General features: G+C 36.6%; 1 protein-coding gene across 3 annotated transcripts in view; it reads right to left on the bottom strand.

Annotated features, from left to right (window-relative positions):
• Nucleotides 1-287: 287 nt before the first annotated feature.
• Nucleotides 288-24,274, bottom strand: part of UGGT2 (UDP-glucose glycoprotein glucosyltransferase 2) — an 82,726-nt gene continuing 58,739 nt past the window's right edge. For 2 of the 3 annotated variants that reach the window (XM_061361076.1, XM_061361077.1), the window contains 14 exons: nucleotides 23,727-23,806; nucleotides 21,897-22,086; nucleotides 20,853-21,011; nucleotides 19,601-19,686; nucleotides 15,346-15,430; nucleotides 13,603-13,688; nucleotides 10,873-10,971; nucleotides 9,571-9,655; nucleotides 8,958-9,140; nucleotides 7,250-7,410; nucleotides 6,829-6,943; nucleotides 3,119-3,235; nucleotides 1,612-1,750; nucleotides 288-476 (listed from right to left, as the gene is read on the bottom strand). In XM_061361076.1, the coding sequence (XP_061217060.1) occupies nucleotides 454-476; nucleotides 1,612-1,750; nucleotides 3,119-3,235; nucleotides 6,829-6,943; nucleotides 7,250-7,410; nucleotides 8,958-9,140; nucleotides 9,571-9,655; nucleotides 10,873-10,971; nucleotides 13,603-13,688; nucleotides 15,346-15,430; nucleotides 19,601-19,686; nucleotides 20,853-21,011; nucleotides 21,897-22,086; nucleotides 23,727-23,806 (1,608 nt within the window). In that variant the 3' untranslated portion in view covers nucleotides 288-453. Of the gene's footprint in view, nucleotides 477-1,611; nucleotides 1,751-3,118; nucleotides 3,236-6,828; nucleotides 6,944-7,249; nucleotides 7,411-8,957; nucleotides 9,141-9,570; nucleotides 9,672-10,872; nucleotides 10,972-13,602; nucleotides 13,689-15,345; nucleotides 15,431-19,600; nucleotides 19,687-20,852; nucleotides 21,012-21,896; nucleotides 22,087-23,726; nucleotides 23,807-24,274 lie in introns of those variants that run through there. The other variant, XM_061361078.1, reaches the window with a different exon arrangement.

The raw sequence follows: 24,274 nt of genomic DNA, 5'->3' as shown, positions 1-24,274 counted from the left end.
CACAGCATTTCTCCAGGGACACACAACCAAAATTCTTTCTCTTTAAAAACATTAGCTTAATGCATGTGATCTGCACAAACCAGTTTTTATGTACATATAATGTGTGTGTTCTCTCCCAGACTGAAACAATCTATCTTTGAAGAGCTGAACACATCAGTCTTTGTACTCAAACCCCTCTGGGCAAACTCATTTAGTGAAAGAAAGGAAACCCAAAGCATCAGGAAACCTACTCTATGCTGGGTAAAAAAAAATAAAAATAATCAAAGTACCCATGGATTTCTCTTCTGGTTTTGTATTTTGTTGAAAACATTTTTAAATAACACTGTAAATTACAAAATATTTGACTTCATGTTACAGAATGTAACAAATAATGCCAATGCAACATTCGTAACTTCCACTGGGTCTTTCACAGAAGACTTTCTGAGCTGTCCCCATTGCTGGTAAAAGGCTGTGCTAAAGTTCATCATGTTTAAGACCTGTAAACCAAAGAGAAAGAAAATGATCTCAGATTATGGCATGAAAGAATAGATTTTATCCTCTTAGTGAAACTAATGTAGAGAAGCATCGTGTGTCTCTTAAACCCCACTCAGTTTCTGTAAGAGCAAGGAAAATGACACAACTACAGTATTTGTGCTTACAGACCCTGATCTTAATTTCAACTGTATTAATTATAGAATCATAGAATAGTTAGGGTTGGAAAGGACCTTAAGATCATCTAGTTCCAACCCCCCTGCCATGGGCAGGGACACCTCGCTCTAAATCGTATCACCAAGGCTTTGTCCAACCTGGCCTTGAACACAGCCAGGGATGGAGCATTCACAACCTCCTTGGGCAACCCATTCCAGTGCTTCACCACCCTAACAGGAAAGAATTTCCTCTTTACATCCAATCTAAACTTCCCCTGTTTCAGTTTTAACCCATTACCCCTTGTCCTGTCACTACAGTCCCTAATGAAGAGTCCATCCCAGCACCCCTATAGGCCCCCTTCAGATACTGGAAGGCTGCTATGAGGTCTCCACGCAGCCTTCTCTTCTCCAGGCTGAACAGCCCCAACTTTCTCATCCCATCTTTGTATGGGAGGTGCTCCAGTCCCCTGATCATCCTCGTGGCCCTCCTCTGGACATGTTCGAACAGTTCCATGTCCTTTTTATGTTGAGGACACCAGAACTGCACACAATACTCCAGGTGAGGTCTCACGAGAGCAGAATAAAGGGGCAGGATCACCTCCTTTGACCTGCTGGTCACACTCCTTTTGATGCAGCCCAGGATACGGTTGGCTTTCTGGGCTGCAAGACACTGAAGCCGGCTCATGTTCATTTTCTCATCAATCAACACCCCCAAGTCCTTCTCTGCAGGGCTGCTCTGAATCTCTTCTCTGCCCAGCCTGTAGCTGTGCCTGGGATTGCTCCGACCCAGGTGTAGGACCTTGCACTTGGCATGGTTAAACTTCATGAGGTTGGCATCAGCCCACCTCACAAGCGTGTCAAGGTCCCTCTGGATGGCATTCCTTCCCTCCAGCGTATCAACCGAACCACACAGCTTGGTGTCGTTGGCAAACTTGCTGAGGGCGCACTTGTTAAAAGGTAGCAGATGAATAGGCATGCAAGTTACCTTTTTGAAAGAAAAGGTTTTTCTTCTCTTTCTCGATTTGCTCTATTAATGTTCGTATCTCAGAGTCATAGTCAACCCATTCAGGAACTATGCGGGCAGCAGCCTTTAATTTCGGTTCTTTGGTTTGGGGATTGTTGCACTGGAAGTTTAAAACATACCAGATGTAAACAGATCAAGTGTGGAAATACCTCCTTTTCCAAGGAACTGATCTAAATGCTTTCATTAGCATTTACAGTTTCATTGAAGGGCAGAAAGTGAGGTCAGTTAAAAACCCAAAACCACACAAATCAAACTGTAACTAAACCCTGTTTCAATAACTCAAAACATTTTACTGTGAATACTTTAATTTTGCCATGTGCTCCTGCCTACCTGAGTAGCAGAAACGGCTAGCACGAGACTACTAAGATTTAGACAAAGCTACACAGGGAGAAAGAAGTTATACATTAGCATATTGGAACTGAATCTGATACGGGGCTTTTATTATGTTTGTGAGGATTCCTCTATTGTTGTCTAGAAAAATGTATTGATTGCTTCCATAAAATAGCATAAATGGAAATCATAATAAAAAGTGATACACAATAGGGATTGAAAGAACGTTCAGTAACTTTAGTTCTGGTCCTTTGTGTACAGAAAATCTTATTTTAACAACTGCAAAGACACAGAGAAAACAAAACAATTTACATACTGAACATCGACATCAGATTCCAGCTGTGTGTTTCTCTTCAGAATTTTGTGTCTGAAGTATCACAGTGTGTTGGTGTTGTCAAAAAATGAGAATGGGGAAAACCAGGATGGAGGCAATAATCATAGAATGGTTGGGAAGAGACCTTAAAGCTCATGCAGTTCCAAACCCCTGCCATGGGCAGGGGCACCTTCCACTAGACCAGGTTGCCTTGAACACTGCCAGAGATGGGGCAGCCCCAATTCCTCTAGATATTTTCTCTGTTTCAATTCTTAAATAAAGACACTTTCTTCTTTCTAAATATGGATAGTATCCTCAGCATTACACTTAAAAAGCTCTTCTTTATCTCCTGTTTATAGTGGTGAAATGGACAGAGGAAACCATGATACTATTCAGTTCGTCCTCTACACAGCTGGCCCTGGAGGAACTTAGACCCTCGTAGAGGGTTTAACAGGGTCACACAATAACCCAGACAGTTAACAGTACCTCAGAGTTTCACTAATCCAGTTGACTGTGTTAAAAAGATAAGGAATATACATGTACGAGTGTGAAAACCCCAATCCTGTCCAGTTACAGACAGCAATATTTCATTCTGGGGCAGTTTTCAGCTTTAGCAGAAGTAAATTTGGTACAGAGCAAGCAGAGAAGGTTTCAGAGAAAAGGAGAAGAGTTGCTGTATTGTAGGAACAGATACCATGTTACAGTGCCTTCCAGCAGGACTGCCTCCATGACGTGACATGACATACTTGTGTATCTCAAAAGCCACAGAAATTACAGCAAAAGGTTTTTAATGGATAAAACCAATATAACTTGAAATCCACTCACCAAGTCTATTGTTTTAGCCTTCTTCTTGGATTCATCATCACACCAGGTTTCACACCAAAGCCATTCCTGAGGGAGAGACTTAATAGCTACTTGATGGATCATATTATTGGGAAGATCCTGCACAAATTTTGTAAGATCATAAGTTAGCACTGAATGTAATGTAACTGGTTATTGAGCAAGTACATAGAATACCTCTGCCTATTATTTCAGCTAATTGGTCTGTTTCCTTCTTCTTATGTTTCCTTTAAGTGCTCCCCCAGTTCTTTTTCAAGTAGATTTTCAAGCAGATTTGAAACTCAGTCATGCTTACTTTGATGGCCAATTCCAGCTTTGATTTCTCCATCAATTTCTTCTTGTACTTAACATCTGTCCTTCCTTAGACTGACATAAGCAATACCACTATCTGATACCTGTGGTTCAGATATTGCATGTCCCACTATAAATACCTCTAGGCAGAATTAGACTGTGTGAAATGATTAAAGCAGAACTCAACCATCTTTCCATTCCTCACATTTGGAAAAAAAAGCCCCCTCAAAAGCATTAAATCCAGGACTGCACCACTGCTCTAAATTTAACTTCTAGGAAAATGGATTCCTGAAACATGAATGTGAAAAGGAAAAGCAATTACGCTGCTATTCTGGCTCTCCTCTTCCTTACTTTACTTAATTTATATTGTTTCTTTTATAACCTTTATTATGTATTCAAGTCCTCTGATCATGAACACTCTGAACCAGTATCTTGCAGAATGGAAGGAACAGCATTTAACTATGAGAAGAACCTCAGGCAGCCACACGCTGCATGTCCTCTGGCCACAGTTAAAAATAGCAGATGTAACTGGTAGATCCATTCGTAAGCTCCTTCCCATGTGCAACCCCTACATTATATATAAAAATAAGTGCCAGAACTCAAGCATTAGTCACAGCTTATTTTGCCCATTCTTCTCGCTAAATGTGACAGAAGAAAATAGCACAGATAGATGCATTACAAAAGGCACATAATTGAATTCAAATATATACATTACCACAGGAAAATTACACCAAATACAAGGATACTGAGTACACAAGACATTAAACACTAATTTAAATGCTTTACTTTTTTAAAAACCTTCAACTTATGATTTTTTTTGAATATAAAAGGAATGGTTTATCACCATCTCAATTTCGGGAGAAAGGAGACTGTTTTTCTGTTGTGCCTCTCTGACTTTCTAAAGGAAAACACAATTCCTGCATTACTACAGTAGCTCACAGGGCTGTGAATTTACAAATTGTTACATGGAGTAGAAAGTAGAAAGACAAATGCTGGTTCCAGGGTCTAAAGTAAATAGAAGAAAACCAAGTTCTAACCAAAAAGTTGCCTATCCTTGCAAAAGAAAGTGATTTAACCTCAAAACCAGTAAAATACATCTACAAGATCCAAGAGGAAATGTTAATGAATCGGAAAAATAAAGGAATAAGGGTAAAACCAGATTGTTTTCACTGTCAGTGCCCAAATTTTTGTTCATTCAAGATATGTAAACTACTGAAATCTTTTTGTGTCACTTTCACATTTAAAACATGGTTTTCAGTTTGATTTACAGTAAGCCTGTTTTCACGTTCACCCAGATAACCTACACAATGTTAAAGGAGAACTCCTCCACAGCAGCACCTTTATTAGGAAAAAAAAAAAGGAAAAAGCTCAATTTAAAAATAGAAAAAGATTACCTCTTAATAAAAGAATTAATCTTACATTATATCCTGCTGGTTTTTATTCTTTAGGTAAAGAACAGGATGGTTAATTCTCTTTTAAGTGAATTGCTATCAGTGTAAGTATTTGTCGTGGCATCTCTACACAGACATTCCCATGCTTCTCTTTCAAGAGTACAACACAATACGCTCGCTGTACCAGTAGTCTACTTCTTACCATGTGTATTTTTTCTCCCTAGGAGGATTTTACTTATGCCCCTTAGCATTTTAAGTGACTTTTTTCCCTTCTATCTGCTTCTCTTTTGTGGTTTATAGTAGCATAACCTTAACTACCATCCATGGAAGCAGCTGTGCTGGCAGATAACAAAGAGCCAAGACTGCTTCTTCACTGAGAAGGGGAGTGAGCACTCCAGTCAGATGTTTAAAATAAAGAAGAAAACAAATGATCATGCTGCATCCTCTCAGCAGATATAAGCTGTCCAGGACTCTTGTAAAATACATTGCACTGTGGTTTGTATTTCTGGGAATGTGGCTGTTGTTTGGGGTAGAGTAGCAGCAATGAAGGCAGAATGTGATTCTGTATCAATAAATCGGAAAGCAGAATACTGTGGAAATATTACTTTGACATATTTCCCTTTCCAAAGTGTTTCCAATTCCATTCTGTCAAGATTTAGCTGCCTTAATGTTTGTGCTCAGCCCTGACTTGCTGAGGGAATGCTAGCTGACCCTGAAGCTGCTTTCGATTTGATGCAACAGGCTTTTAAGAGATATGTGCTATCATGCAGTAATACTGTAATTCAAAATACAAGAATCCTAAGATGGAAAGATGTACATTACTAATGTTTTGAGAATACTAGATAAAACTAATTAACTCTTTCTCAAAAGCAGCATTATGGTGGAAGTCCTGTAACCAGCCTCTGAATCTTAAAAGAGACACCCTGTACAAAAGGGTGAGACTATGTTTGAAAAACACACAGCTACAGCACATCAGAACTCTCAAAGTGTGCAATACAGGGCCAATAATTCCTTCTATTTTCCAGAAAAGAGAGGTAAAATCTGACTGTTGCTATCAGTCCGTTGCTCTTAACAGTTACAGCTTAAGGCTGCTCCAACTCTCCATGTCCAGGCTAGTTCCAGTTTGTAGCACAGATGCATTTCCACTTTTCTTTGTCCATTATTTGCTATCATCAATTTTTAGTTGCATTTCTGGAATAAATGCAAATAATGTACTCATGTAAGAGAGCGAAACTTGCCTGCAGAGTAAGGAGGTGGAATGCAGGCACTGAGAGACTTGGGTTTTGCTACTGTGGGATTCCTTTTCTGCTATAGGCAGATAAAACCTTTTAGTAATTCCACAAAGAAAATGACAAAAGCAGGGACAATCTCACTTACGAAGCCTTCTTAAGTTCACCCAAAGACAGACATAAATGCATAGCATTATTTACTCAGACAGAAATTGGATGACCCGTGTTATCAATCTTCTACTGAGTGAAAGAACCTCTACTATAGGAAAACAAATTTAAGTATGTTCTGTACATCTGGGATCCACTTCTTGCTTGTGACTTGCACCCTGACCTACCCCACTTACCTTTAAAAATTCATTTTATAAATGAAGCCTATATTCACCCCAGGGTGACCATGTACAGCCATCACTAGAGTGCATTAGTAGTTAGCCAATTAATTAATGGATAGAAAAACAGAATGAGGAAAAGGCTCTTGCTAAAGAAGAATGTAACTACCATTATCAGAATATAGGATTATCATTAGAAAAACGCAAATGCACACAGAACAACTGCAGATTAAGGGCAGCAGTCCTCTATGCTGTTTTTCCTCATTTTTTCATATTAAACAATTAGTGTTCAGTTTTCTGAACTGTGCTCATATGCACACTTGACAATGTGTTAAAATAGAAATAAAGGGTAAATAGTTCCAGAGTTACAAAACATATACATTAAGTTACATAATAATTCCATGCATATTGAGGAAGATAAAGAAAACAAACCCCAAATTGTTTAGAGTCATATTCACCTGATCTAGATTTGACAGACTGTTTGGATCTTGACTAAGAGCTTGGTACTGGCCCCGAAGCCTATCTCCAGCTGCGATCTTTCTGAACTTCTTAAGATCCACAACATATAAGGCACTACAAAGAATAATAAAAAGAATTAAGATTTGTGGAGTTTCACCTTTTCTTTTTATAACATTAATAAAAGCAACAAGAAACCAAAACCTCTTCCCATCCTAAAGGAATATATGTTTTAATTAAGTGGCTGAAGCCACAATAAAAAAAGGGAAATCAATGTCATCAAAATTAATCTCTTATTCACCTCTTACTGCGAATGCATCAGCATTCATAAGCAACTGCCCTGTATCATTCTAATCAATATAAAGAGCCAGATTTTAACCAAATTCACAAACTGCACAAAAAATACATACGGCATTATCCTACCTAATATGGTATTTCCTTTTCCCAAGATGTGATGCCCAGTATCCTGATTTCCAGAAACGGTATCCATCCATTTCCTTACGGCTGTCACAGAAAGGTGTGTATCCATAGGGAGCTCCATTTAGATTTAGATCTCTGAGCTCTTTTAGGTCACTTCTCACAATCTAAATAACAATATGTATTTTAATAATTTAATAATATTTTAATAATTTAATACTGTATTTAAAGCGTGCATATGAGGGCAGTTATTGCAGCAAGCTTCCTGAAGTTTAACTGTCATTTAAAAAAGCCCTGAAACACTCCAATAGTGTAGAATATATAGTATAGAGTGTGGCACTGAATGATAGCTACCAAATTATTATTCAATGAAAAATAAAGTGTTTATTCTGTGGCCATCATCTGTGTAACACATTTAACAAGTAAATGAAATAAAAGGAGCTAAGATTTCAAATTTGTAGACCAGTGTTTCTGGTTGCCCTATGTTGAATTCCATCATGCAGGAGTGTCACTTCCCAATCTGCTGAGCATCTTCCTTCAGAAAATCCTTCCTATTTGTTACATCACTTGGGCATGCCAATATTATTGCATCATTTGAAAAATCTTTGTATCTAGTAATAAAATACTTTTAAAAATAGCTTATAAAGACATTTTATGAATGTCCTTTATTTACTAATCAAGCATTCTTCCATCAAACCCCACTAATCTGTCAGTGGTAAAAAAGGTTTTAGCTGTTTCAGAGTACAGAGAAATTCTTACAGTAGTTAGGACAGAAACCCAATTCTACTATTCTATCCAGATGAAAATGCAGGAAGTTGCAGTGTGCATTGCAGTATCTACATTTGATTTATTCTCAAGCTTTGGAAATGGACCAAAATATTTAATATTCTTCTGAGGCTTTTAATAACCATGGGATAGACTCCTCAAGGTCTCATCTGAGACAGCATGTTACCTTCAGTACATGCAGTGACAGAAAGGGGGAATGGCTTTAAACTGAAGGAGAGGAGATTTGATTATATATTAAGAAGAAATTCTTCCTTCTGAGGGTGATGAGGCACAGGCACAGGTTATCCAGAGAAGCTGTGCCTTCCCAGTCCCTGGCAGTGTTCAAGGCTGGGCTGGACAGGTCTTTGAGCAACCTGGTCTGGTGGAAGGTGCCCCTGCAGATGGCAGGGTGTTTGGAACTAGGTCATCTTTAAGATCCCTTCCAACTCAAACCACTCTATGATCCTGTGATTTTTCCTTGTACAGTATTCATTTCTGAGTGGTAGAATGCATACAAATTTAAGAAAAAGAGACAGGAGTAATCTTGGGAAATTTCAGCTGTCTGGAAGTTGTTCAAATGGTCTAGAGAAACCACCTCAGACTCCTTCCTCAGTCCAAAGTCCTCTCACAATCAGCCCAAAGACTATATCACTCAAATTGGCTTTAGGTGAGATGCACTTTTAAGATCACACACATCTCTCCAGGAGCCTTTCGCTCTCAACAGGCAATTTAGGGTAACTCAGTGTGGTGAGTGTATTCATTTCTACATGACCAAAGACAAGTCAAATTATTGCATTTCACATTCTGTAACACCATGGGGTTTGCTCTTACAACTGCAATAGTCTTATGAGCCAAGCATCTGAATAAAATGGTCACAGAGAATGAAACCGGATCAATTTAAGCCAAAATGAATTCCTCATACATTTGTACATTATTATTCTTTTCTTACCTGGTCAGCATCGACAAATATTATTTTATCCACAGCCAAAGGGAAAAGAACGTCCAAAAAAAGAATCTTGTAGCCCCAAATAATTCTTTGTTTTTCTGTCTGTTGATAGAGCCAGCGGGGCCACTTATACTGTACTAACTCATACTTGAAACCATACTTTTTAGCCATGTGAGGAATTACATCCTAGAAGAAGAACCAAAAAGTATCAGTTGCACATGGATGTGACATACAAGGCCTCAAAAGGCAAACAAGGGAATGCTGCAACAACATCGTGGCAGCTGCATTGGCCTGACTGAGTACAGAGTTTCTTATTTTCAGATGTTTCTTTAATTCCGGCAGTATCCTCAGCCACACAAATATAAAAAGCATTTCTCTCAAGCTCTTGGAGACTATCAAGAAGGAATAAATTATGATAACATTTCACTGAGTTTTGGGCTCCAGAAAAGAATCTTATACACAAGACTTCTAAAACTGTTGGTACTGAACGCATTCAGAGATCATTTCCAACTGTGAAAATTCAATTTCAACTGCCTCATTACTCAATTGTAATTTCTTTTAAAAACTACTTAAAATTTGGAAGAAAGAAATAATAAAAGAAAAATGTTTCTCCTACCTTAAATGTTGGGGAGAGATAGTTTTTCAGAAACCAAAATTTAACTGGCGTTTTTGTATGACGTAGGACAGAAAGCATCATAATTCTGTGGAAATACAAGTCTATAATAAACAAACAAATACATACAGGTCGTTAAATTTCAACTGCTCTTACTAAGTGCTGAAACTTTCTAAGTTTGATTTTCTTTAACTCAGTGTAAGCAGAAATTTCTATTTCTTATTGAAAGCTTTGAAGAGCATGTGTTCAAGACTGCTTTGAGATAGACTTACTCAATCCAGATTGGTTCAGCAATATTAGAAGGTACAATTTCAAAAGTGGATCTGTCAATAAGTTTTCTTCTAAGAGAGATGCCTAACAAAGTTAGAATAATTGCACTGTATTAACTTTGCTGCTGAGATGACTTATTTTGGAGATATTTTGGTTGAGTTTAATAGGTTGCTGATAAGAAAAACAAGAGCAAAAAGAAACCATAGTTCAAGTTAAGATCTTCTTCAGATAGACCTTGATAACTGTAAGAATCGCTATTTTGGGTTCAATTTTTTTCCCACTACTGTAGCATTTGGCTGGGTTTACCAGACAGATTTGGAGATGCCTTACAACTTTACAAGAGGTTGAGTCTATCTTAAAATCAAGGAATAATAAACTTGAAATAAGGCAAAGAGGCACACAGGATGTTTAAGACTTATTTTTTTACTCCTTTAAAATAAATAAGTCTTTCCCTTTATGAAGGTTGCTGTAGGTTGAGGGAAAGAAATGCAGGTGCTCAAACTGCATCAGATTACTAAAGCAATAAAATCACTAAATCTGACACCTGCAGAAAGTACTCAAATCAGGAAAGTAACAGAAACGGCTGTAAACAGATTAGGCAATACTGTAAAAAATCCTTAAAACCAATCATTGCTTACTGAATGAACACTGAGCTAAGTAAGGCCATATGTGCACACAGTAGTCTCTGTAGCTTGGACTAAACATAAACAGACACAGGTCAAATGAAGTAATTTCTGTTATGTCTTTGTAAAGAGAGGCTGAGCTTCATCTGTTATGAATGTTCACACTCCACACATGCACTCGTGGGTGTACATTTTTCTTTCTTCAAAGGATAATGGTATTTTTGAACATCTATATATTGAATCACTTTGTTCTCCAAGAAAGATTAGTCTCAGTGTATACAACTTCACTGCAATTTGACAATTTATTTATTGTTTGCACCTTGCTAAAAAAGCCAGTTTAAGCTGCTTAGTTTTAGAATGAATGTTTACAGTATTGCTATGAAATTCTTGTTTCATTTTTACCTTTCCTTACCTTAAAAAACGTTCATATAAATGGCCTGAAGCAACAGAAAAGATGTTAAGAATATCACTTTGCTTTTCCTTCTCTTCTGTTGGAGTTTCTTCTGACAAGCTGAGAAAAAACCCAAAGAAATTATTATTTAAAGTAAGCATTCAGCAGAAAGAAAATACTACTGCATTACCAGTAAGTTCATAAAGAATCAGAAGTAAAAGAATACACAAAAGAAATACTCATCCCACTTACAATCTACTCCCACTGCAATGCCTACGGTAACAAAATCTTTTGGAAGCAACACTACACACCCAGTCACTCAGGACAAACAATGGCACAACCATAGTCTCTGATACTTTCAATCAAACAGAATCCTGATTTGGCAAGAAATCCATGTTTTATCAAAGCAAAAAGTCAGAAATACACACAGCCAGAGTATGCTGAGAACTGATTATTTGTAGCATCAGCAACGATTACTTTTCAAGCTTCATTCATGTGCATTCTACATCAGAACCACCAATGCATATTCTTGAGGTAGAATCATAGAATAGTTAGGGTTGGAAATGACCTTAAGATCACCTAGTTCCAACCCCCTGCCATGGGCAGGTGAGGGATGTCTTCATAGCCCCATAGGTACCTCAGCCAGTACCTTTCCCAGAATACTCCTGTAACATTTAACGGTCTGTGGTGATGGGATTTCCTGAGCGTTTTTCATAATACTTTCTGCATTGTCCCTTAAATTGAAACAATTGATCTCCCTATAAGCTACCCAGTATCTTTAAGGTATGTTATCCAGAGGTTTTCTGTTTCTGCTGTACAGCATTTTTTGCTTGCTTTGAATACAAACATCTCCTGGATTGTTTTTAATCATGGGTGCCTTCCAGCACACACAGCTAGGGAAAGGTGGTTGCAGTTTCCCTCAGAGCACTGCTTCACAGATCTTGGAATGGCAAAGGCTGCCTCAGCCAAACTGGTTACACTATGGCTTGATATTGTTGGAGATTCGCTCCAGTAGTCTTTTTTTGAGCTGTGCCCTGGATCTAAGGACTGGCTGAGGATTATATTGGGATCAGCTCTTTACTGGATAAAGTAGAACTGCTGTGCCTTTATCTTCTTTAACTGTCTTTGTGACTGACAACCATTGCCAAGGCTACTGAAAATGGAAGAAAACGTTTTGAGTCTTGCAGCAGTCATTTGGGAACAGAAAGTCTTTAGGGTATGGAGAAAATAATGATGAAAAAGACATTCTCCCTAAATCCCTCATACTGACATTATCCCCTTCTTACTAGCTGAATTATAGCCCAAAGATGTTCTCCTGAACAATGGAGGGATCAGACTTTACCTCAGTGGTAAATCTTGAATGCTTAAAGGTACTTACAGATAAAGCTACTGCAATTTCTTTTTTCTTTTAGGGTAAAGAGATCTGTGATTACTTGGATTAAGTTGTTTATAGTCAAGTCATTAGCCCTGAACTGTTTCTTTTTCAGAAGGCATTCCCTTTGGTTCTTTCTCTTTGCAATTCTACAGCTATGACAGTTTAGTGCTTGGCAGCATACTGCAGAAACAACCTGTGCTGGAAATCAGGCTTTCTGAGAGCAAACATGGGTGTTTCGTACAAAGTAGATGGAATCTATTATGGAAACAATGTATTGCAAGTTAGATCCTCCTCAAAATAGCTTTGAAGATCCAGAAGAGCAATTTTCATCACCTTGAAAGAGGGGATGAATTTAGTGTGCTACCAGCATTTTAGATTAAAATCCCAAGCTCATTCTTCTTTGACATGAAGAAATCAAGTCACTGGGAATTCAGTAAGTACTTTTGCCGGCACTCCAGCTGTCATACTCCAGAACTTAATTTTTCAGAAGTTTCTTGGGAGAAAAATCTCTGAAGTGTTACAAAGAAAGAATGCTCGGAGAGCACCCTGGCCACTGTTTCTAAAATACATTGGTCAAAGGTTATCTGACTGAAATGCTCTCAAAAGAACAACTAACATGGCTTGGAATCTGATACAACACCCCATGTTCTGATCCACAGCACAGATGCACTAGTCTATTAAAAAAACTCACTAATTTCTTTTCTAAGCAAAGATGAAGCATCCCTTTGTGCCCTTATTCTCAAAAAGTCATATAAAAATTCTGTAGGAATATTTACCTTTCTTTAATAAACAACAAATTCAAATTAAACATAAAATCAGCCTGAACCACACACCATCTACAGACAACATACTTACGAGCAACTGAAAACAGAATGTTATGATGCTATACAGGAAATTCAAAATACTACAAGTTATTAGCTCCAAATGTAAAGCTTGAGATGTTTATTACAATTATTTATAGAATTCAAAGTTTAAAGTAAAGGGTATTTTATTGACAAATATCAAAACACTTCCTGAGCTTTCATAAATTAAACCTAGCAGCAGACAAGCAGTATCATTGCCTGCTTTTTGATGTTCAGTTTAATACATCTGAGTACCGCATTACTGGCTGAGATTTTCACATTGAGATTGATTCCCTGCCACAACAAAATAAAAATGCCAATGGAGACAATGAGGAGGAACTAGAAATGCAAAAGAGGGATTAAAAAGGAAATAAATAAGATGTACAAGACATTATAGTTTGTCTTTCTCTTTCATTTGTATTATAAATCCCTTGGAGAGTCTTTTTACATATGTGTATCACTATCAAGTAAGAAACACTTGCTATGAGTACTAATAAACATGTCCTGGCACAGTTAAAGAAAATTATGCATTACCTTAGAACTGATTCTTGATTTCTTTTTTTTCCTGTTGTTCCATCAGTAAGGAGATCTTCATTAATTTTATCAGGCCTTTTCTGTACCTAGTCATTTAAATATGTATTTGTGGAATTTGGGAAGTTAGTTGATAACAATCACTACTTCAGTTGTGATACCTAACTATGGTGTACTTACTAGCTAAAGCTTGATCAACATCTTACTGATTTCTATTTCAGTATAATACTTACTGAACTGCATTAAACCAAACAGTAAAAATGTAATTTCATACTTTCAAACTTTGTACAGAACTTACTGTAATAAGAAGAAAAGTAATCAATTATGAAAAATTAGGTAGTGATTAATAAAACCAAACAGCATGTTCAAGCTTTCTGTACTACTTTATGCAAACAGTAACGAAAAGTGTGGGGAACATTTTCTTCCCTCATGAGCTGCTGATCCAGCTACTACCTGGCAGAAGCAGTGTAGGAGGGCATTGCACCATGCACAGACCTTACCTGGATGGAAACTGTGATTCTCTTAAGGAGACAGCGACACATCTGTCACTGAAATACAAACTCTCCCATCCAACTTCAGCAATTTCTGCTGTCTTACCCAGACACGTAATAAAGGGTCCAAGTTAATTTTGTTTGCTGACCTTAATTTGCATGATTAAAAGACACCTAATTGGTTTTGAAACTCAAATAGCTTCTAAACCACTACATGTTTGAACATATTAAATTCAAACCATTTCATTTCACATGTTTATACTTTCAAGCTAATGCTTCTGTTCACATTAAATCATCCATCTTCTTAGCTAACGCTTGTGAAGCCACATCCTAGGTATCAGTGAAGTCACTCTACAGTTCAACTGGGTGGCAGAGCTTACATATTCTAGTTATAAGCTTAGTATGTACCATTTTTCACATAGAATAATTCTCCTGTTAGGCCCACGTGGCACTGTTTTTCTCTGTGTTTCAAAGGCAGGTTCATCAGGTTCCAGAGTTACCCTTTTTCTCCAGGTTTTGGACTTTCAGTTACTGGACTGAGGAAGAGACTCCTATATGTGGTTTCACAAAATGCCTTTTGTACTTTATGTCATCCTCACTCCTTCTCAATGTCTAAAATTTGGATATAACATATCAAGGACACCTACACAAAATGTTATTTACAAAATAGTGGAAAACATAATGCTACGAGTTCTTTCTCCTTAATATAAGTCGTGTTTCATTATCCCTTTTTTGATACATCTTCAAGAATGAAAGTAACAATTTCATCTGCACAAATTTGGTAGCTTAGGGAAAAATTCAATGTACCTAATTTTAACTTCTACTCTGGTGTCCGGACTTCACATAAAATTCCTCCCCAGTCACAGGTGAGAACTGGATATCTCAGGAGGTAGTTACCCTCTTGGTTTAAATACACACGTGAGCTGGGATAAGCAGTCCTTTGGACTTTCCTTCTCAATCTAAGCAGAGAGGAAGTTTAAGGTACCTAGACCCCACTCTTACACACCTTAAGCTAGATGAGAGAAATCCTATTTATGTTTAGCAGGTATTTAAGAATTTACCATGCAATTAGTATAACCTGATTGGATCAAATTAACTACACTGATTTTACACACCCTTCTCTATTTAATTATAGAAAATCTAAATTATATATTTCAGTGTATATTTTCCAATCAAACAGCCTAAGACATACAAGTGTTAGTTGCATTTCACATAAGGAAATACCTCAGACAAAAAAAGGCATCTTTATACATACTTGGACTTTGATAATTTTGCTTCTGAAGTTGTTTAATACCACGATAACATCTGTCAGGTCAGCTACAGAATCTGTTCCTTCATGGCTGTGAGGAGACAAAAAACACATGCAAAGGCACTGGCTCATTAAACACAGGTAATAGCACACATTTTAGAGCATAAGGTTTAGGACTGCTGATATTTATAGAAATAAAATTTCTTTACTTGCACATATTTATATCTTAAATTTGGAAATTTCCCGAGTTTTATTCATCACTAGACACTGTCCACAGTGGTAGCCCTCACTTTTTAATTTCGATTTCACAGGAAATTTAAAAATGCAGCAACCTAGCGCAGAACATTATTCTGCATTATATGGGTATATATTACATTCAAATATTAAACTACATTTTATTTGTCAAATATGAAAAACATCTTAGAAACTACTTTGTGACAGCATCAAATGTGCTTTTAAAATGAATCTGCTTTAAGAAGTCTAGGGAAAGCTTCATCACAGTGCTGAGATAGTAAAGATTGGCTTTCAACTGGCTGGCATTGTTGACTTTACCCCTAAAGCTGTGGCTTTGCAAGACACCACATGAACATTTGCCCTACTGAACACCAGTTTAAAGCCATTCAAGCACCTCAAAACTTTACTGCAGTCCACTGAGTAACAAGTATGAAAAATGTTGTTGTGTAATAACATAATTCTCAAATTGTATAGCTTTTATACTTCAATAGCCCATATATTTTTCCTTTCATCTTTTCTGTCTTTTAACAGCTTTATGTGGTTCCCTCTTGCTAAGGCTATGCACACAAAAAATTGTTTTAAGAAAGTAATCTGTTACTCCTTAGGCCTGATTCTTTTTTTTGTTTGCCTAGAAAATTGAAATATTTAAAACTTGTTTCAATCTGTGTCATACTACCTATCTAAACATGCCAGGATTTTCTATAGTTGTCTGATTATTCTATTAAATACGTATCAGCAAAACGTGCCTATGATTACTAAGTTTCATAGAGATGGCCAATTCCTGCACAAGGTTCAATATTATCTTGAATTTTCTACTCTCTGGTTTAGTCTAATTTTCACTCTTTTAGAATTTGCATATATGAGCAGTTGGCTGAGAACAGTCTTTCTATCACAGAGATATACAGTACTCAACATAAAAGGCAGAGATCCTAATTTTAAATAAAGGCTATCATTAAAAAGCTCTAAAATAATAAAATTAGAGCCAACCACAAACTGTTGATAGCAGAACTGGCAGCAGCTGGCACAGTATTCTGAATTTTGCCCTCAGGTTTTACACAATCAAATTTTTCTGTTATTCACTCAGCTAGTAGTATTCTGTAGCCAGCTCTGCAGCTCTGCCAACAAAGATGATTTTCCCAAGTCTTTACAATGTGTGTTTGGTTTGGCTGTAAATTTAATAACATCACTTTGCCTCCTTGTATCTCTTCTGTGGATCCCTCACTGTTGGCTCTGTCTTTGCTGAGTGCCAATTGTTTTCCTCTGCACAGCACTCAGTGTGATGAGTTTCCATCCCAGTATGAACAATGAACTGAAAATAGTGATAGTTGCCATTAGTTACCTTGGACACTTAACATTGGTCTCAAGATACAATTTATTTGTTTCTCATTCACTTCTTCATATACTTCCTACTATTACACTACGGTAACTTCTTTTCCTGTCAGAATACTTCAGTTCCTAGTCACCCAACTACATGCTGAATGGCTACTTACAGAATAGGATAGCCACTCTTTCTTGGTGGGTGTCTCTGAAAAAATCGAGTCCATCACTGTTGTTTAATTTTAATTCAGTGTGCTGAATTTTATACAGGCCCTCTCATCTTTTCTCTGTCCCTGTGCATACAATATTCAGCATGCTGTGGTTTTATTCATGTAAACAGATGTACATTTCAAACAAACGATCATGTGAGTAAGGTTTTGAATATGACCTGGGGATTGGAAGAACCAGGTCACGATTTATAAACTCCTTTAGCAAAACCAGTAAGAATTCTATGTTTTTCCCAAAAGATACTGAACACCATTAGTGTAACTCAGTTTGTAAACACATTAAAAGTAGGCACAACTTCTTTTTTTAAATCGAAGCACAACGTCTTGCATACTGAGAGCACTATTAAATATTTAACAACTACTTTATTGTTATGTAATTGTTGTACAAAACTATGTCACAGCTTTTAAATGTTCCAAAACACCTACATACTTTTAATAGAAATATAAATAAATACCTACCTGCCTTTTGAAAAACCAACACACTCAGCAGGAGCTTCTATATAGATATAAACTATTTTCTACAGGTTTATCTTGCAGTAACTACCTTTTTTCTTAAAGTTCCAATAATAGTGCTCAGACTGCTGCTTATATATAACAATTTTCATTTCTGTAATATTTATAGTAATTTATTAGTAGTGAATTGATTTACAAGTGTGACTGCTTCAAAATAGTGACCCTTGTTAGAAGCAGTGTTCAGGGGAACAAAAAAACCAACAAAAAAAAGAAGCTCATTTCAAAAGCTGTGTATTTAGATAAAGTAAAAATCAGTTACTTGCATTTGTATTACATACAACTATGAGAGAAGCAAATAGGAACAGAGGTGTAGAACATGCTGTAACTTCAAATGCTGTAACTCTCCTGAAACTCCCATTATAATGTACAGGCCTGTGCCTCAAAGAAAACAGTTCATCTCAGTCACAGGAGATGAGAATGTTCAACAGGAGAAGATATGACTAGTACGTCAGGATGGAGTATACACTGCAATACCTCTTGGCAAAATCCCATCCTATCAAATAGTTGCTGAAGTTCTGATAGCAATTTGATACTATTAATACCAATATCAGTAAAAGTAATATTAAATGTTCTGGTACAGCCTCCCAAACATACTTCAGCCATCATACTCTAAGCCTATGGCTTGTAATAATTAAACTAAATACATGTTTTTTGCTTAGATTCCTCATCAAGTATTAATTTTGCATAACTTCACTGAGGTCAGTTAAGCTTATCTGTGTTACTTCTTAGGGAAAATCAGGGATCTTAAAAAATGGCACATGATTTAAGTTTCCTTTGATCCATCCTAAAATGTTGAGTGGTTTGTTTCATTTTTGTTACATTTTTAAATTCAACTACATTTTTAAACCATGATATCTTTCATAAATCACGTTATATATCTTAAGAATTGAATGTCAAATTAAATTAAATGATATAGCTACAGCTGGTGGATATTAAGTGAACTTCTTAGGATACAGACTGTTTTTCTGCTTTTTCAACAGATTGTTAGTCGTTTCTGGAAAAAAATAAATTGAAAATCACAAACAAATAGAATGACCCTAATATCCTATTAACATTTCCTGATTCCTGAAACTGATGCATTAACTAAGTATTCAAAACAGCATCAAAACTAATCAAGTTTTTTTTTTCCATTTTTAATAGCAGCTGATGACTAAACATCATATGGGGCTATGTGTTCCTGAGCTCCACGTAATAACAAATATCTTATAAGAAACAGACCTGTTTCATCCCACAGAATTACAGGAATGGGGTGGAGGGGAAGGAAGAACTGAAGCTGAAATAAATGGAAACAATACTGCTCCTCCAGAAGAGATCATATCCAAAGCTTCAAGAGGAAGCCCATATACGGTTCAGATCTCTACTGTTACATAGAACGTGAGAAAAAAGATGATTCTTCCAAGGAATAGTTGGAATGGTGGCTAGTGTATGTTCCTCATATGAAAACTGACCATGGAAATTACAGATCTCTAAGCTATATAGGTGGCAACTAAATGCCAGTTACTGGAGTACAATGTGACTTCTTCCCATTTCCCTCTCTTGGTGTTTCTCCCAAGACAGAGAGAGAAATGTGGCACAGCTGACATGTAACCAGGGTATGGAATTGAAAGGTGCTTCTATATCCTAAGGCAAAGGTGTAACCGCAATGATTTTTTGATGACTTAGGTAACTAAGAAATACTCAGAATTAACTGAAGTAAAAACATAGCTTCGAAATTAATATAATGCTCCTGTTAAAAAAAAGATGCTACCCATCAATAACTACATTCAGAGGCACCCTTAGGGGTGAAAAAAATTATAAGAGGGAAATTCATGGTACTTCCTCCAGCTTATGAAAATTAAATCATCATTTGCTCCTGGTTCTAATTTTATCATGTTATTTTTACTCATTTTCCTCCAGTACTGTCAGATCTTTTCAAAATCTGTTGCATTTTCAGATTCATTTATGTTTCCAAAAGATGGGTCAATACTTACGAAAAAATCTGATAGATCTCTTCAGATCTTCCTTTACGCAATCTCAGTGTCCAAGCACCTGGATTTGCTTTCAGCTGAAAATACCCCTATGAAAAAAACGAAAGACAGGCAATTGTTACGTCAGTATTTCAGAATCAACCATGTACACATGCAAAAGTCAATTCTTCCCCATTTGGTACTGCAGACAAGGTTAGTCTCATCACCTACTCTCATACTATGGCAGTGATGAAACCAACTATCACCTTTCCTGTATGCCCATCTGAATGTCTTTCAGTACTCCATTTGGTCCTAGCTGAAACTGAGCTGTATACAAAATCTCAAACAGCAAGTAAATGAGCAGTAAAGAAATTGACCCTAGCTAAAAAAGCGGTTGTTAAACTGACCCTAAATTGAAAAGCTTATTTCTAAATTCAAATTTTTGTCTGGAACAACTTTCCAGGTTAACACAACTCCTTCCCAATTTAGGAACACTGCATACAGCTATCACTATGTGAAAGCCAGACAAAGCATGCTTTGGAATGTGAAGAATCATTAAGTTTCATCATGCTGAACAACCTCTGAAGTTGAGACTGTCTTCAGTACTTGTGTAAAAATCAAAGATTTGCAGTTTAAGCATTTTATTCCTTGTGATACAGCATTTACAGAGAACAAAGAATAGTAGATGGGTAACATTTCATCAAAATCCTTCCCTGCCAAGTTACTTTAGCCAACAGAAAATAAATCTCACTTCAGAAATCACAAGATCTTCCCCTTTACGGATTACTAAAATAAAAAATAATTACTCTGGATGACCAGAAGAATTCTCAGGTGTGTGCTTGTCCCACAGAGGCTTTAAACATTTAGCTGAAGCATCTAAAATAGAAGTCTTCTTTTGCCTGGATCATTGTGTATCAAAAATGGTTATTTTAATCATAATGTGATTCATACCTTAAAGTTGCCAGTGGAATCTCCATCTGAACATAACAACCTCCTACTGTCTACTCCAGACAACAAGGCTCCCAGTTTAGGCACATAAGATAAGAATCTAACATTAGGCTATATCCAAACCTATACTGGATTAACAGCGGGCAAAAATTTAGCAAATTAGAGATCCACATCTTTTGTAGATAGTCTCAACTCCAGAATGCTCCTGGTACCTGTAGTGTTACTGAGCTTACAACACAGCAAAATGGATTTAAAGAACACAAAGCTCCTAAGGAATTCTCATGAAGAGTGTGAAATAGTAATGACTATTTCTGTACTTAATACTTACCAGGTTGGCCATCACAATAGTATCAACCATGACAGGATTATTCTTTGTGCCCAGAGTGAATTGTAACCCTCGAGGAGGTTGTCCAGTTGTCACATCAAAGCAATGTCCTTCAAGCAATATATATTCTAGTTCATATTCTGCTGTAACTGTCCCTTTTATCTGTGGAAAGGTATCAATAAATTACATCATTTAACTATGTGGGAAAAGCAACATATTACAATGACAAATGTGTTGCATGGGATTTCCTTCAACTAAATTTAGCTGTCAAAAAAAAAAAAAGGGAGAAAAACCCTTCCAGGAGGAGCTTCACTCCACTTTAAAATAGGTATCCAAGATAAAAGAGGATGAATCACTGTCTAGAGGAACGTTCTCTCCATTGTTGAGGAAGCTGAAGCATCTCAGCCTTGGTAAGGTAAATCCCAACCTTTATTTTCACAATACCCCTTCCACAATATACACCTTTGGTTAATCAAACATCCTCAATATTTTGTATAATCTTAATGAAACAGTTCTAGTGACTTTGAAGCTGAGGGATTAAAAGTATAATTAAAAAATTGTGAACTAAAAAAGGGTCAAATATATTTTCATCTGGATTAATAAACCACCCTATATTCATGTTTATTTGAAGATTTATCTAGATTAATCCTATTACTACCAAAAATAGTTAAAAAGTAAAAGAGAAATAGAACGCTAATATACAGAATCCCTTAACTGCTGTGTTTTTATCTCAAAAAGTAGTATTTTCGTAAACATTATAAAGCCCAGCATAGCAGATAAATTGCTTTAACTTGTACTCTGCCTTTCTTAACTTGTACTCTGTCTTTTTTCTATTTCATTGCTTTCTTTTAATCCTTTTTTTTTTTCCTAAAGTAAGAGAGAATGCGGAAAAAAAGATGAAAATAAAAAACGGCAAAATACAGACTAATCAATTACCACAGAAATTATTTCTGGAAAACAGGCGAAAAATTCTCACAATATTTCTATTTCCCTCTTGAAGTGAAAGGCCCAAGACAAGTTTTATAATGTTTACAAACTATTACTTACATCCTGTAAATGAATGTTATCAAGATCACAGGAACTGTTTACTGCTTCAACCAACCAGCTTTCAGGAGTGATCATGTTTAGAGTCAAAAGGGGTGATTCTGGCAATTCTGAGAATTTTGCCACAGGTTCAGAAGGAAGGTGGTTGTTGATCCCATAACTTAATTCTGGTTCCAGAACAAAACGATAGAAGCTGTTGAAAAAAAGTGTTAAAAAACATAATACATTTATGCAGCATGAAGTTCCAAACATGAAGTTCTTCTAAAATACTTTAAAACATCATGAATATTTACCAAATTAATGATGTTTGGAGCCAGAGTAGCTCCCTGTTCTTTTGGAATACTGACAGACAATGCATACAGCATCTCAAATGGGAAGGAAGATAAACACATACCTGTTCACTTTTGATATTTTCTTGCTGTGAAAGCGCATGGCTCCCAGTAACATTCTAAATGGCTGGAAAGGTGTATATCTGAGAGGTGCATCTAAACATCTTAACTGTGAAATATCTTGAATTCTCTATCACTCAAGTAAGCAGGACTAATATCTACTAGAATAGTCTTCAGGAACAGGTCCTGACACTTGCACCAGCAAAGACAATTTTCCAGCTCTTAGACCATGTATTCCACAGGTACAAGTTCCTTGCAACAATAATTATGATTTTCTTCCCTTCTCTACTGATGTTCAACAAAATGAGAAGAATCAGAACAGAGAAAGGACAGCACTGAAGATGGAAAGTGAAAGCAGCAAGCAATGAGTGCTTCATAAGGGGAAAAAAATAGGACACTAATTACCATGAAAAGTTAAAAGTTAAGAAAGTCTGTACCTATAATGAGGAATACAACTTTCCCACAAATTATCTGGGCTAGTATATGGATGCATTTCATAAGAAGCCATTGCTGCAAGAAAAATACAACTTGCCCACAGACCAGATGTCAGAACGCTTTTTCCTCTCACCCTTCCCAGGCACAGGGAAAGAACCAGAAACTAGCACCTGCAAAGTGCCTAGCTTTAAAAGCAATCATGACAATGTTCATGTAAGATACTCAGAAGATTTACAATTAAGACACTCTGATGCAGTAGAAGAGGTATGAGTTTGTGAGTTCAATGCCTCTCAAACCAAATGGAAAGGAAGGACTTCTGTTTCATGGGCAAGTGATGAATTCTCTAGTCTGCTGATTAGAGGGCAGGCACTACCACTGGCCTTTCTTGTAATACTATTATAGGGAAGATATCTGCCAAAGTGATGGCACTGCTTAAACATTTCACTTAGAAGGAAAGGAATCCCTTCTGCAGAATTCACTTCAGTATAAGCATCTATAACTGAATTAGTGAACCTTGGTTTTCGGACAGCTAAGACATTTCAGTTTAACACATACTCTAATGGTATATTCTTAGTTATAATGAGGTCTCAAATGCAGACTGTACATTTACTCAGATGAAATTCTTAAGTTCTCTTAACCTGTAAAAATCATTGCACAGACTGTGGGCTGAAAGAAGCGACCAAGTTAGGCAAACAATCTCCCTCTGCAAGTTGTCACAGAAAGACTCATGAAACACTCTCCACTAATTTCTGTAAGGATACTTGTGAGGTGCATGTGACGAATTAGATAACTTCCCTATGATCCCATATTTGAGACCTTAGAATTTTTCTCTAGACAAGTGCAAACTGCTTAGGTAACATTCAACTTCCACTCAAATAAAGTAACTAATGCAACAAAAGAAACCAGAAATACCAACCACTCTTTACTTTTTAAAGGGAGATAAGCTGATGACACTTTTTCCAAACCAAACCAGATCATATACTTGTAAGAAAATCTATAAACTACCTACCTCTTCAGAGGTGCTTCTGACAGCTTAGATCTGCAGTTCAAAAACAACCTGAGTTTCATATTGATGATGTCTTTAAGTACCTACAGAAAAAAAAAAATCTCTGTAAAAAATGGTTCTTGGTAATCACCAAACTTTGAAAATAAGACAAAGTTATCCTTGTGACATGCTGTCACTTCTCAAGCTTCAGCAGAAACCTCAAACATTTGCAAGTTCTAAATATATCTATCTGTGTATTAAGGGATGCTGTCAGATATTCCAATTAAAGATCTGACCTTTTCTAAAACTGCATGATTTAGCACATGATATTCTTAATAGTCAAAATGTTAATGCTTTCCCCTAGTGATGCAGTATTTTAAAGAGCAGCTATCCCTATTTTCCAGTGCTTGAGTAAATTATCACCTTTCTTCTATTGCATTTTCTAGATTTTAAAGCACTTGAAAGTTTGTGAGTACAACACATGCCTTTTATTAATAACCAACTTAAAACAATGACTTAACTCTTACTAAAATAGTTGCATGCGGTAAATTGTTAAATATAGCAAAGCTCAG

The sequence above is a fragment of the Neopsephotus bourkii genome, unplaced genomic scaffold (assembly GCF_033783945.1).
Source record: "Neopsephotus bourkii isolate Nb327-2 ecotype Australia unplaced genomic scaffold, CSIRO-AGI_Nbou_v1 NB_1052, whole genome shotgun sequence".
In the NCBI taxonomy this organism is placed as follows: Eukaryota; Metazoa; Chordata; class Aves; order Psittaciformes; family Psittacidae; genus Neopsephotus; species Neopsephotus bourkii.
This window is presented reverse-complemented; position numbering and strand designations above follow the sequence as displayed.